Source organism: Dermacentor albipictus, chromosome 5, assembly GCF_038994185.2.
Source record: "Dermacentor albipictus isolate Rhodes 1998 colony chromosome 5, USDA_Dalb.pri_finalv2, whole genome shotgun sequence".
In the NCBI taxonomy this organism is placed as follows: Eukaryota; Metazoa; Arthropoda; class Arachnida; order Ixodida; family Ixodidae; genus Dermacentor; species Dermacentor albipictus.
The window spans coordinates 67,605,198-67,619,222 of record NC_091825.1 but is presented as its reverse complement, the minus strand read 5'-3'; the positions used below and the strand labels follow the sequence as shown (position 1 = coordinate 67,619,222).

Here is a 14,025-nt window from a genome sequence, read left to right as displayed (position 1 = left end):
ACGCAATAATAGGGGCCTGCTTGCACAAAACTCTTTAGACGAGTCCAATTCCCGTCTTCACAGGGGTTTCAGTGCTAAGGGAGTTTTAAGCTTCCCTAGGCGATAAGCCGCTTGCACGAAACCGTTAGCCAGCCTGCTAGATTAGGACAAGCTTGGGAAGTCAGCTTAGAACATAGTCTTCCATTACGCATGCTGGGCCGCTATATTGTAGCGATGCCTTATGCCTTATTCTATGCCACTCTTATCATCCACCAAACACGGCCGCCTGATCCCGTTGATAATGTGTGCAGACCGTCGCTCTGACCACTGGCCGAGCGCGAAAAGCCTGAAAAAGCATAGAATCGAAAAAGGCATCGCTACAAAATACCGGCCCTGATTCCAATCTTTATCGCGCTGAGTCGACATGGCTGCCGTGCGACTGGCTCGACCCGAACTGATTGCCGAGCTCCTGATGCGCTGCCAACGTGTGTTCCGGGATTGCTCGAATGCCTTCGAAGTTTTCGACAAATACGAGCTTCAGAGGCGATTCCGGTATGGTGGCGCTGGCATCACGTGCCTCACCAAGCTCATCCTGCGTCACGATCGTGAGCATCCGACCCGCCCCACGGTTTCAGTGTTGAGAAACAATTGCTGCTCACACTGAAATTCTTTGCCTCCGGTGTTTTTTATTACGGCCGGCAATACCATCAATGTGCGCGATTTGACGCGCTGAAGCCGCATTTTTCGCTGTTAGCAGATAATGTTCTCGTGTGACGCGGGTGAACGATGAACGCAGGGAAGGAAGCGTGCTACAACAAATCTGGCGATAAATGCAATCGACATTAGATCTACGCAGTTAGTGAGAACAATTTGTTATTGCAGATGAACAAAACAAAATTATATTTTGTCTGTTCACAATCAACGTCAAAAAATTCTGAGATGTTCAGTATTTACAAGACCGACAAGACCTGAATACAGTTCGACGTATCATGAACGCGCGCACACGCTACGTCTCGTTGGCGAGAACAGCAGCGTCTACAGTTCGTCTGATGGTTCGACGCACTGGCACAGCCAACGTAACCGGACACGGCCAACGCTCTCCGACACGTCCGGCGTCTAACGGCGGACTATAAACGCGCCTAGGGGCGTCTTGCGCTGGAGTTTGAGGCTCAGTAGTGGTACCTGGTGTCGGCGAGAAACGTTATCTGGATAGTAGTACCAGCTTGGCTAGTATTGAGTCCTGGCTGTAGGGAAGTACGTTTATAGCCAGAGTTTTGCATCGATTCGCACTTTTTTCTGCCCTGTTGCGATTGCGAGAAAACTCCTCACTTCTCACAGACCACGCCGACCACGCTGCGAGCTGGCCGCAGCATATATAGTTTAACGAAAACGGACTCTCCGTGTGCCGTGGGATGTAAAGCTGGATGCAGAAGAAATAGGCGACGCCGATCCGGAGAGCTCAGCCTCGAAAAAGCGTCACCGTCATTACTGCTGAGTCGTGGGCTGCCATTGACAAGGAGACCTGAATCCCAACATCACATTATACCGTTTTCCTTCAAGGTTTCACGAAGCGGAGCGTCGGGAGCGCTGGATAACTGCAATTCGTCGCGCTGGGTACGATAAACTTGACGCCATACTGACTGCTTCGCCTGTCTTGAAGCTTGCTTGGTGCGTTGCTAAAATTCGGGTTTTCGCACCTACAGTACATAGCATAATTCACAGATCATGTCGAGGGAATGCGCAACACAGCAAGCAGTGAAATGAGAGATGCATAGCATAATTTACTTACATGTCTAGGGAATGCACAACAGAGCCAGTAGCGATAATGACAGATGCCGTATATAATTTATAGGTCAAATCCAACATCTCACTTCATATAAACCCAATAAATGGCAGACCGAAGAAGCAGCAGGCATGGCTGGCGATTCTCGATTCGAGACCCGGCCACAGCGACAATCAACAATTCGGCCCGTGCGAAGTGGTGAAGTGACGAGGTGTGTGTAAATGACCACAAATGATCGGGCTTATTTGGTGACAACTATCATACTACGAGCAGCACAGGGTAGAGAGTTAAATTTGCTCATCCTTGGCCTCACGTCAGCACGTTGATGCAGCGCAGCAAGGTAGTATTGATTACAGCACATCGATGTTCGAGCGCTGTCCTTAAAAGGTACATCAAGCGAGCAGCGCACGAGCTCGCGCTGCAGCGCGATTCGCACGTACGTTACTGCGAGCTCATATGCAGTGCATAGGTTATTTATCAGTTGCTAAAGGGACAGATGGCCGCTACTACAGCGCAGGCATAACTACTTGTCTAGCGGCATGCAGTCAACAAAGATAGCAGGAGGCCCGCCGTCTCGCGGCATGTCGGAAGGCCGCCGCCATGGCGGTGCCTACAGTCATGCGCTAGAGCAGTTTTGTACACATAATGTCTTCTTATCGCTGCTGTGAATTCATTTAGAGCAAGCATTTCCTCTCGTTTGTACGCCTAAATCTAGCAGCGTGCAGACCTTACCTGAAATTCAACTTCGTACGGGACTCGCTTCACTTGCGATTTACACCGCGATAAAATTTCACCGCTTATACCAAGCGCTATGGGCCTCGCGACCGAGTTCGGCCTGTTCCCAATCTCATTCCCTGTCGGTGGCAAAACTTAACGCCAAGGTACCTAAAGTACCTACTGTCTTCATTAGGTCTGCGCCGTAATTAGTTCTTGTCGGTTCGTGCAGGCGTGCTACTGGAGCCGGGAAGCCCAGTCTTAGTTTAGGTTAGGATGAGACGAGATTCGAATTGAAGTATAGATTTAAAGGCTGGCGTATGTGCAAGCGGGCCAGGTGCGGTTCCTGAACCCACACGCAACAAATATACATGTTGCCTCAAGCATCATGCACAAAGATTCAAATATATGCAAATGCTACGTAGCTGGACAGAACCAAGGTAATCTTGTTTACTGACGCTTCGAGATACTCAGATTAGACTATTTTGAGAATTCTGCCTAATTAGATAGTCTTAACTATTTGATCAGCGTCTCAAATATTATAATTAGATTAAATCTGTCTACGAGAAGATGATACAGCAATATGAAAACATCACTGCCCAAGCACTCTGTACAGATGGTTAACTAGCGAAGCTGAAACGTGCTGCCCCGGTCTTTACCATTGGGTTAGTCATGACGGTTCAATACACGATGGCTTAGTAGGCTGCCGGAACCTCGGTAAGCCATTGCTGCTTGCACTCGGCTGCATGAGCCTATTCTTGCGCCCGGGCTGCATCATTGGCACAGAGTAGATGAGCTCGTTCCCGGTTCTGCTCGCAGCGTTGCTTATTGAAAGCCGCATGCTCCCAAGGAGTACGTATGACACGTGGCCTACCCATTTCGGAGCCGGCGAGAAACTGCTGCGCGCGCGCTCGGCTGCCACGGAACGCAACGATGTCACTACTGGCGCAACAAATCCTACAACACAACATATCCACCTAGATAGCAACAAATCCGCAACAAGAACATACCACCTAGATAGCACAAGGCGTTTTCACTCCGATCCATGACGTCATGTTATTTAGCGTGACTGCCATAGAATCTCATGGAGTTGCTCCCAGTTATCAACAGAGATTTTGACGTCACCTCTTTTATCACGCCAGCCTTGTCAATGGAAATTCCGGACCGGGCAGTGGGACGGCAAGGATTGGAGTAAACAAGCCTTGTGCTATCTAGGCGGTGTTGGTTAATGGCGTGCCTCTCTTTCTCTTACTTTATTCGCGCATGCGCATGCTGTTGCGCTGGAGCAGTTTTCGGCGTTCAGGTAACCGAATGACGGACGTACGGTGTAATAGTTGTCGGACGGTCCCACCGCTGTCAACCAGATGTAGGAGTCGTCAAACTATCTCGCCGCTGCCACCATTTGAAGGAGTTGAAGGTCGTAGAGAGGAACTCGGTGAACAGGATTTATTTACATATCTTACATTTTAAGCAAGATACATTGGCAGTCTAGCGCGACTCCCATATGGAGCCCGCAAGATTAACATACAGCAAACAGTTTACGAGCACACAGCTCACTACTACATTTCGAGCACGACACGAGCACACTCTAGAGGCCGGCAAACGCTGCTTATATCCTCTCCGCTTGACGTCATAGTCCGAGGTCATCGTTCGACGTCACCGTTCGAGGGCCCCGTGGACGGAGTGGACGGCGTGGACGCAGTGGACGGCGTGGACGGAAATGTTCGTGTTGCAGACACACACAGCTCTCAGTGCCGCACAGCTCTCGGTGTCGACGTCAGAGGGCTTCGTGGAACTCTGCTCCGTCCCGGGTGGCGCTTCCGAGTACCACATTCCTGAGCTGACCGCGCGCCACGTGGCTGCCGGTAATCCGCAGTTCTCTGAAGGGCGCCCCGTCTGGTGGGCTTGGAACACGTGCAGCGGGATGAAAGCTGGCACGTTGCCACCCCGTACGGCGATTCCTAACAACGGACGAATCGGCTAGCCATATACAGCTTCGCTGTAAAAAGTCGCAGTTTCGCTCGAAAGGCGAAGCATACATTGCCATAGAAAATTAGGGGACAGCTTTACGGTGTTAGTTTAGTAGTTTTGTCGGCCGCATAAACTCGTAAACATAGGCATACCATACCCGCGGACAACTTTCGGTGGCTGTGTAGGGAAAGCTATCGACGCTTGGGTGCTGCACATGTATTACTAAGCTAAGTAGTCCGGCAGCATTTCACAGTGCTTTAAGCTGCTCGGAGGGGACGCTAAATCGACGCAGATTCCACGTGCGACGCTTTTGCGCTTTCCCAGACGCCGAAGGGACAAGCCGCCAAATAAGCGAGCTTTACACTCAGTGGTGTGTTCTGTCTTAATAGACTGTTGCTAATAAGAAGTTTATGTCTTGTCTTCCGCGGCCTACACCAACGTGGATTGAAACGAGTGACTCTTTTCACCAGCGCTCTCACTTGTACGCGCTTTGCCTCCGTAGTTTTCCCTCATAGCCACAGTGAGTTGCCCTGGGTATAACTAAATTAACAAGCATGTTGTCACGCGCGCACAAGCCAACGTGAACACAGCTCACTCGATGACTGCGGAGGCTCACTGCCAAAATGCTGCGGTGAGAAAACACGGCAGCGGCAGCGAGCGAATTGACCTCCGTGCAGCCGCTCGCGTCAGCGCGAAATACACCTTGAAAATACAACGCAGCACGAACTCCGCACCCGTCCCAGATGGCTTTCAAGATACATCCTTGCGCACCACGGAAGGCGGCGACTTCCTCCCCGTTTTTCGCCGTTGCGTGCGCGAGATTGAGCCACCATCGCTGGTTCACCCTCGAACGCTTTCACTGACACATACGGTATACGGCACGCGACGACGATTTTATCGCCCGTGAACTTTATCGGAACCTCAATGCGACGCTGAAGCCGACGGCAGAAATACGCCTGAAACAACCATATTATTACTATTCCCCTAAAGCTCCTGGTAAAGATTTCTGTTGCTCAACACGTGCTACACCAAAGTGTTTTTTCGAGCGTGAAAGCTGCGCGCGAATATACGCAAAACTGCCGCGCGACTGGCCGCTCGAGACACTTTACGTGTATTCGCGGGCTTATTTCATGCTCGGAAAGAAAAAGAGAAAACACACTTATGTAGCAGGTGCACAGCAATAAAAAAACTGTATTGGGAGTTTTTCATGTTGATTTGCAATTTTTTCATTGACATTTTTCATTTAATTGTACTATTTGAGAAGTTGAATAGGTAATTAAGTCTAATTATGTAATTATGCAGAATGTAAAATTTGTTTGTGCGAAAGCAACATCCATACGCGGAAGCGGCAACCACTGCTGCAGCCGTGCCGGCACCTCCGACGCGCCCGACGTCATAACCACAAAAGCGGGGGCAACATGCACAGGAGTCGTTGTCACACTCGTTCCGCCTCATATTACTCGTTGAACAGGATTTAACACAAATGAAGGGCATGAAGGCCAACTTGCTTCACTAAGTTTACTTTTTAAATATTATATAATAATATATTGATATATATATATGCAGTGTTTCTCTAGCAATGTCGAATTTATGTTGTTATATTTGTACCAACGATATTAAACTCATTTAAATTGATATTTAGAAGTCGGCGCCGTGCTTGAAGACTCATTCACCTTTGCCACGGGATGGCTCGGTATTGCAGTATCTCCGGGAACCGCGCGCGTATTCCTGTAGCCCTACGCGAACATAAGCCTGGGGACGCATGCGGGGGATGTATACGGGGGCTCGAGGTAAGCAGCTTCGCTGGAAAAATAATCTGAGTGCCTGGAAGCGACGACAAACAACGTTGCCGCGGTTCTGTCCTGCTACGTGGCATTTGCATATTTTTAAATTTTGGTGCATGATAGTTGGAACACCCTGTATAGTGCGGGTAGAGATTTAGTGGACGCTTGATAAAAAGGTACTCATATGCGCAGAATAATCAACACTTTAATTGCATGATATGTTCCAAATCGGCATTGAGCCCACCATCTCGGCAGGCACTCGCTTTTGGAGTTTAGCATCCAATGACTGATAAATAATTTATTGCCAGTGCTTCACATGCCACTGTGTCAAATAAAAGCCGAAATAAACTGACTGCAGTGAAAACACGCATGCAAGCTTGTCCTGTAGTTAGCTAATAACATGTTCGTGCTCAGTCGAACATTTACAAGACCGAATATCTCTCAATCTTTTCGCTATACCTTGCGAGAAGACAGTTTTCACCTGACCGCTCTTCTTCTGTACATCTAAAACCATGGCACAGTGAGCGCATAGATCAGTGCACTATACGAACTGTGCAAATCACGAGGACTGCAGGGATTCCTGTACCTGATGATTATTGGCACTTTCCATCACATTTTCTGTACTGGGGCACTGTTGGTTCAGGGCTATGGTATCTATGTACAGAGAAGGTCCCGACGTAACGTTTGTGTGGGAGACGTCCCTGCATCTTTATTCGGGGAAGTACCGAGGGCGCAGGGCGATATGTGCAAAGAATATAGGTCCACATGCTACACGTAAGCGACTGTAAGCCGATTGCGTTTGGAGGATCGGTCCGGTTACGGCATGATTACACTGCCCCGAAGATCGGCTAGCGTTACAAAATGGCGGTTAGGCTAGAGTGTTGGTACGATAGCATATTATTGCAAGCAGTGCGGGAACGAGCAGTGCAGGAAGAGGCTAGGGGCGGCTTGCACGAGCATTTAATAGCAAATATTATAACAAATTTATGAGTGTGTTCTAAAATGTTCTATACACAATGCCTAGCACACACCAGAACGCGCTCTTAAATTCAGTATTACGTTTGTTACTAAAAGTTCGCGCAAGCCACCCCAGGAGTTAATGGCGCTGATCTCCAGCAAGGTTTATTACAAGTGTGTTGAAATGTATAACCATTGAAAATAAAAAAAAAGTGAAATATATATCTCGCCAAATGAAAGTGGGATTAAGTACGCAAAAGGGGAGGGGCTGTAATCTTGCGGTCACATGATTTTCATGTCGAATAACTGCATGAACTCCGAGTTTACGCATCAAGGATTGCGATTTAGAGTGCTGAACTCTTCGATTACCTCGCGTGTGCCCTGACCTGCGTACCTGTTAACGACTACGACTTAATTGAATTTTCTACTGCGCTAACGAGAACGTTGCTACAGTGCTCCCGGAGGCGATTATTACAACACCACCCGGTCCACACCACAGCCAAGAGATATGTCATAGACGAAACTCGCGATGAAGCTAGAGAAGGGTGGCTTGGGCTCTCTCTCGCATTCTTTGTTCGACAGAAGAACATCTTGGTCGACCATCATACATAATCCGTTAAACTTGCTTGGCACCGATAAAACAACCGATAGTTCAGCCATGTCTGTTGCTTTCTTCCGCCTATAAGACAACCCACACACACACGAAATGACGGCTGTTTTCTATCCGTCAATCTTGCTTTTGTGGGTTCTTTTTTCCGTGGTGCAGTTCTGTGAAATAGGCATTCTGCCAGATGAACCAACCGACACCCTGAGAAGCCAGCTCGAGCTAGGCGTTGTAGCTTGACCACGAAGCTGTTTTCAGTCTCGTTTGAACAAGACCTTTTGAAGCTCACTGTCGAGGGCAGCTTTCGCGATTCCCCCGTCTTCACTAACCCTGAGTGGGCTTACATAGATGGCAGAAGGCTTTTCACAACTCTGCTTTCGAGTGGTGCACTTGCATCGACAAATGCTGGATAACTTCGCGAGGACCTCTCATGGTAACCCAATTATTAAGGCCTAGCGCCGCTGAGCTCGAGCTCGCGGGCTTAATTCCGTCTGCGGCAGCGGCCGTGTTTTTGTAGAGGTGATTCGGAGACGCGCTCATGTGCGCACGCAAACGCACACGAGCATTCGTATGTTTGTAAGTGCAAAATGAGGCACACAATAAAGGACGCTACGTAGTCAGAATTATACGGGAGACCCATGGCCTGAGCCATAACCAGGACCTGAATTTGGCATGTAAAACGACTATATAACCATGTGAAACATATAACGTATATATATATATATATATATATATATATATATATATATATATATATATATATATATATATATATCACATTTTTGATGGAACCGCCATCCGAGATTGGCAGAAGTGAAAATAAGTGTATTGCGCACTTTTCACTGCTTTTGTTAATTTTACGCTCTATTTGGCACCAAGAAGCCCACGTTGTCCTTTTACGAGAGCTGATATTTAGCTTGTAGGTAGAGATACATTGCGGAGAAACTACGACTTCGCATGTACAAATCCAGGAAAGATCCGCGCCATCGCCGCTGTCTATATAATTTTTACGGCGTCCGTGCGAAGTGTGGCTGTTTCAGCAATGAAATGAGGCATTTCGTTACGGCAAAAAAAAAACACTACGTCTAAAACTGTGCAGTAGTGCTTGCAGCCGCTAACCTTGGTTCGGTTCATGGAATTATGACTGGCTTAAGATGTTCCACGCAATTGATAAAGTAACTCAACCATGCATCCCTTACCGAATCATTCAAACCGTCATCAGCGCTTAGTTATTCCGACGTTGATGGAGCACTACTCGAGACATATCGAGCGTTCGGCTTTCTCTGCTGAGCCGCATATTGTGACACTGGAAAACATCAGCCCATACGAGCCACCACGTCTTTTTCTTCACGCTTCGGGTGTTCAATGAGCCACTGCCGATTCGGAGCCTAAGAATCTCGAAATTCCCCGTACCTTTCTTTGAAGATCGGAAGAGATCCTCCGGCTCTAGTCTCACGGCTGCCAGGCTCAGATGCGGGGTCCTTGGCCTCGCGTTCACTGCCTGAGTGCCACTTTCTCCATGTTCGGGCAGGTCTTCTCCGGCGTCGCTTGCATTTATATTCGCCCTATCCAGTGCCTGCGAAAGTAGCTTAGCCTCCTCAGACGACCAGGCATGGTCGTACACGACACCTGTAAGTGATAAGACCAAAGGATAACGTATTAAAAAGGTCGTGTGCCTATACTCATTTATTTCAGCCGAGTCACACAAATTGCCAAAACAGGTTTTCATGCCGATGAGCTTGATCAAAATATTAGAACGGTATTAAACACAGAGTGAAGAGTTACTTCAGTTTTCCTTATGGAGGCCGGTCAGGCAGCCAACACCTAAGCCTCTTATTCGAGGTGTCTATAGAAGAAGACATACCATACTTTTCTATGTTTTGACTAGGAGCGGGAAGATAGAAGAACAAAAAGAACAGAAAACCAAATGTGAACGTTAGACCACGGGGCATCCACGAGCGAATTTACGTAAAACCTAAAAATTATCACCCTGCAACATAAAAAAAGAAATCTTTCTTAACAACAATCTCTGCGTAAAAACGAAAGGTTTGTGGCTTGTTCAATTCGCGAGACTTAAAGAAGAAATTAAACATCATAAACAGGTTATTCCAGAAAAAGACTAAAAGGGGTTCTGAATCAACTTTCGGGCTTGGTAAAAGAAACAAAGATGGCGGATGGCATACGCTGCTGTGCACATCTCAGCCAAGTTTTGCTATCGTACGCGGCGGAGCTTGCCAACGGGGCTCTAAGTCACCTTTGTCTCAAGCCGTCTGATTTCAACTGAAGCCGTCTCCTAACTTGTTTCAGGACGCTTTATTTCTAATATAGCATATTACCAAATGTAGCTGCTATTGGCAAACACCGGACATCAATCAAGAAGGGTGTTTGGATCACGGCGCTTGTTCCTATTGATATCTTGTATATTTATTGGCGCAGTTTATTTAAAATACTTAAGTATGTGAAAGGCTGCTTTCCGAATTCGGATAATAATAGGTACTTCGGGAAGAAACCGACTATAGTCGGTTCACTTTCGGCCGCGACCACCCGCGTAGAAATTAAACTGTAGCCGCCATTCATATAGGTCTTGCAGCCGTCGGATCTCACTGACTTCAACTAGTTTGGAACACTCAACCGACCCAGAACCACGCGAAACTTAAGGTCAGACCACACGCAGCTTGCGAACGCACGCTCAAACCTGGCCGCGCATGGTTACATGCCTTGGCAGACTATCCTTTGTATTGAGTTATCGACCGCTCTTCAGTTGAATGCGGCTACTATCCGTCGGTCACGCTGGTGCAGTACAAAGCCGGTACAGGCCCCGTAGCACAGCCAGACTGGAGCATACGAACGCGAGCGCTCGCTCAAGCCCTGTCGTGCGCAACGCAAAAGCTGCGCAATCGCACTACAGTTGCATGTGGCTGCCGTCTGCTTCGTAGCCTAGATATCGCTGCCGCTGTGGGGTACCGCGACGAGTCCGCTGGATACGCGCACTCCGGCTCACCGAGAAGAACCACGTTTGGCGCGTCATAGGCGTAGAAACCAGAAACAGTGCCGTCTACGTGAACATCCAAAATCAACTTTCAACTAGGCGACGTGGTGACGTTCAGAAGGTGGAGCGTTGTGGGGATACCTCGCTCCGACGTAGCCTTGGCAATGCCATTCATTGAAGGAGAGAAAGCACCGCAAACGGGGTGTTTGATTGCCAGTAAGTCCGCCTTTGCTGAGCGCACTGAAGTACTTTATGTGGAAAAAATTTCTGAAATAGTCTACATTTCTTTTTATTTTAGGGGCACTTTTCGACAGCGACAGTTGTTGTGATTGAAAGTGACCCTGACCCACTTCTTGCCGAAGTCAAAAAGTGCACCAGGGTCTCTTTCAATCACATCTGCTGTCACTGTCATGAAAAAAGGCAGCACAGGAACACACGGACGAACATAAATTGAGACGTGCCTCAATCACAGGAAAACAGGCGTGCCTGTTTTCAGGAAACGCTGAGGGTTTCTATTTAGAACAAATAAAAGTGAAATTTTCAAAGAGATAATTGGTCATAATTTTTCTTCCATTGTGATCCTACCATTCTTGGGCGATTAACATGTTTGGCTCCAATGTCACGAGTCGCCAGTTTACACGCCTGCTACCAACTAGGTTTATGTTTCTCCATTCTCGATAAATATTCCTTGTTTACTCTTGCCGAAAGAACTCTCGCATGCACTCCGCGAAATCGAAACTGATACAGTGGACGATCATTCACAGGAAGTAATTTTTGCGTCCTTGATGGATTATTTGTTTGAGGAGAAACAGTTTGGAGTTGAGATGGTTCATTCAGCATGTGATCCTAAGTAATGAATGTCGGCGCAGAAATTGTTCCAGGATTTCTGATTGTTAAACCAAAGCTGAGCTTGATCACTTAGCTTGATCACTTTGATAGTTAGCTTGATCACTCTGAAAAGGGTGACGGGATCTTCAGCAAGACTAAAAAATTGAGTTGTATTACGGCCATTGATTTTCTGTCTCGTAGGCGTGTGCGTCATTCTGAGTGATGTACGCTTTGCGAATGCCAGAAACCTTAAAGCATGTCTCACAAGGAGATATGGTAGCCGCTGTTTTCTAACGCAGTCTGCAAGGGTAACAAGCTAAGTGGAGAGGGGGAGAAGGCCCTGTTGAAAATGAAAGCGCGAGAAAGCGTCATTTCCCGGTTCATTTATAATTTTGACAAACTTTCTAGCTTGGGAAAAATAAATTTACAGAAACGAAGTCTATTCCATCCACGTAGGATATGGCATGTTTAAGAGTTTTACAACAATAAGTCAACAGAATTGACACAACAAAGCTGTCTTAGCTGTAATGGGCACATTTAACTATGCGTTTCGTTGTCCACGTGTCTCCATCACTTGACTCCCAGGATATATTGGCAGTATTCTAGCAACGAGAAAATGAAAAAAAATATATCAAGTGCCTAGTAGCGATTGAAACTTGGAAGAGGCCGATTTCGAGTAAAAAATTCTACCTCTTAGCCCCACCGCTTTTGTTCATGAGCTGTTGTCCTGTGCATTTGAGCCACTCCACCGACTCTACAGCAAAGTGTAAACAAATACTGCTTCAGCGGAGTATTAGTCCAGATATATTGAGCGCTTGTTAAAACAACTGCAGGATGCGATGCTCTGCGGCTTATCAATGAACCAGCGTCGAGGTGAAAAGCTATAAACAATATTCAAATGGCAAAAATGCAAAGGCAGTATAAGTAAAAAAAAAAAGTGAGAAAAAGTTGCATTCACCAAGGAGAGAAACTCGCACAGAAGTATGCGTCTCAGTCAATAAAACAATCAACAACATTAATCAATAAAATTTATTCTACGTGAAACAGGTAGCTCGTGCGCATCTACGAATGTTCAATCGAACTGAGTCCCCACGAAAACGTATAGAACTTATTGCGCCATCTGAGGCGCAACTTCTTCGCGGGAGGAAGAACTTCATGTTTTGTTATGTAACGGTACGTATCCCAAAGACGAAGGGCTCTTGCAATATGTCTTTTTTTTTCAAATTTCCCGAACCTAATTGTAATAGTCAGAAATACTAAATCATCAATTCTCTATTATCTATACAGAATATCCAAAGGACGTCTAGATGAGTGTCATATGTAACCTCCACTGGAGATTGGGGCGTATGCACCCGCAGATGTTAGCCTGTATATCGTTGGAAGACACAAGAAAGGCCATACAGCTAGTCACGAGCAAAACCATACCAAAAGTTCTTTGGTTGCAGAGAATCTCTTTAGCGAAATTCCAGAAAACCGACTCCAATTAACAGTTATTTCCAACCCCTTCCTCACAGTGACGAGCCTACGGATATGCTTCTTTTGTTAATGTAGGACAATCCAATTTTCATTCCGTGAAAGGTTCGTTCGGAGCCTCGGCATTGTTTAGAAGGTATCATTTTATTCATAATGTTCGCAGGGAGATTTTCCAAGCGAAGCAACAAATCACTGCTTACGTTGACTACAGCAAAAAAAGTCTCAGAAAGGACTCCCAGAAAAGGACTGCACCAGCATACTCGTCCGCGCATTTTTATTTATTTATTTATTTATTTATTTATTTATTTATTTATTTATTTATTTATTTATTTATTTGCGGACGCACAGTGGTGGAAGTCGAGCGCTGCTGGAAATGTGCGAGCAAAAACACGCGGCATTTTCTCGCATCCTCGGCGTAACGAGTGTTCTGCCCGAAACAGCGCAGGCAACGGCAAACCGAACGGCGCCAGGCCATTAGTGCGTCCGAGTTTCGAGAACCGATTTATGGGATGCGTTTGTATATCTTTAGTAGTCGAGACAGTTGCCCTTGTCTGCTTATGCTTCGCTACGATTGCGGGCTCACGTGCTTACGAGATTAAATTGATATTTCGCTTTACTTGTTCTGTACACGTATGCGCGCGTTCATAATACGATTTTATTATCTTCATGTCTAAGCAATATCGCCTGCACCTTTCCTATTTTTTTTTACGTGCTTGGGATTCGGAACACAAAGTGAATGGCATTTGATGTTCAATTCGTATTCTGTTCAAGAATATGCAATGTGAAATCCCCGAACATTAGTTTCTGTCTGAATACAAGGAACCCGAATATCAATTAGAGATTATAGGTCGATATCTCAAATTAAGCAGTGACACATCCGAATGACTCTTGTTCGAGAGAACATGGGTTGGCTGCTTAAGGCCCCAGTTCATGAGCTCATATA

General features: G+C 46.7%; 1 protein-coding gene across 1 annotated transcript in view; it reads right to left on the bottom strand.

Annotated features, from left to right (window-relative positions):
• Positions 1–14,025, bottom strand: part of LOC135896403 (glutamate receptor ionotropic, kainate 2-like) — a 157,737-nt gene that overhangs the window by 71,546 nt on the left and 72,166 nt on the right. The window contains exon 2 of the mRNA XM_070539612.1: positions 9,206–9,421. Coding sequence (XP_070395713.1) covers positions 9,206–9,421 — 216 coding nt within the window. The remainder of the gene's footprint in view (positions 1–9,205; positions 9,422–14,025) is intronic.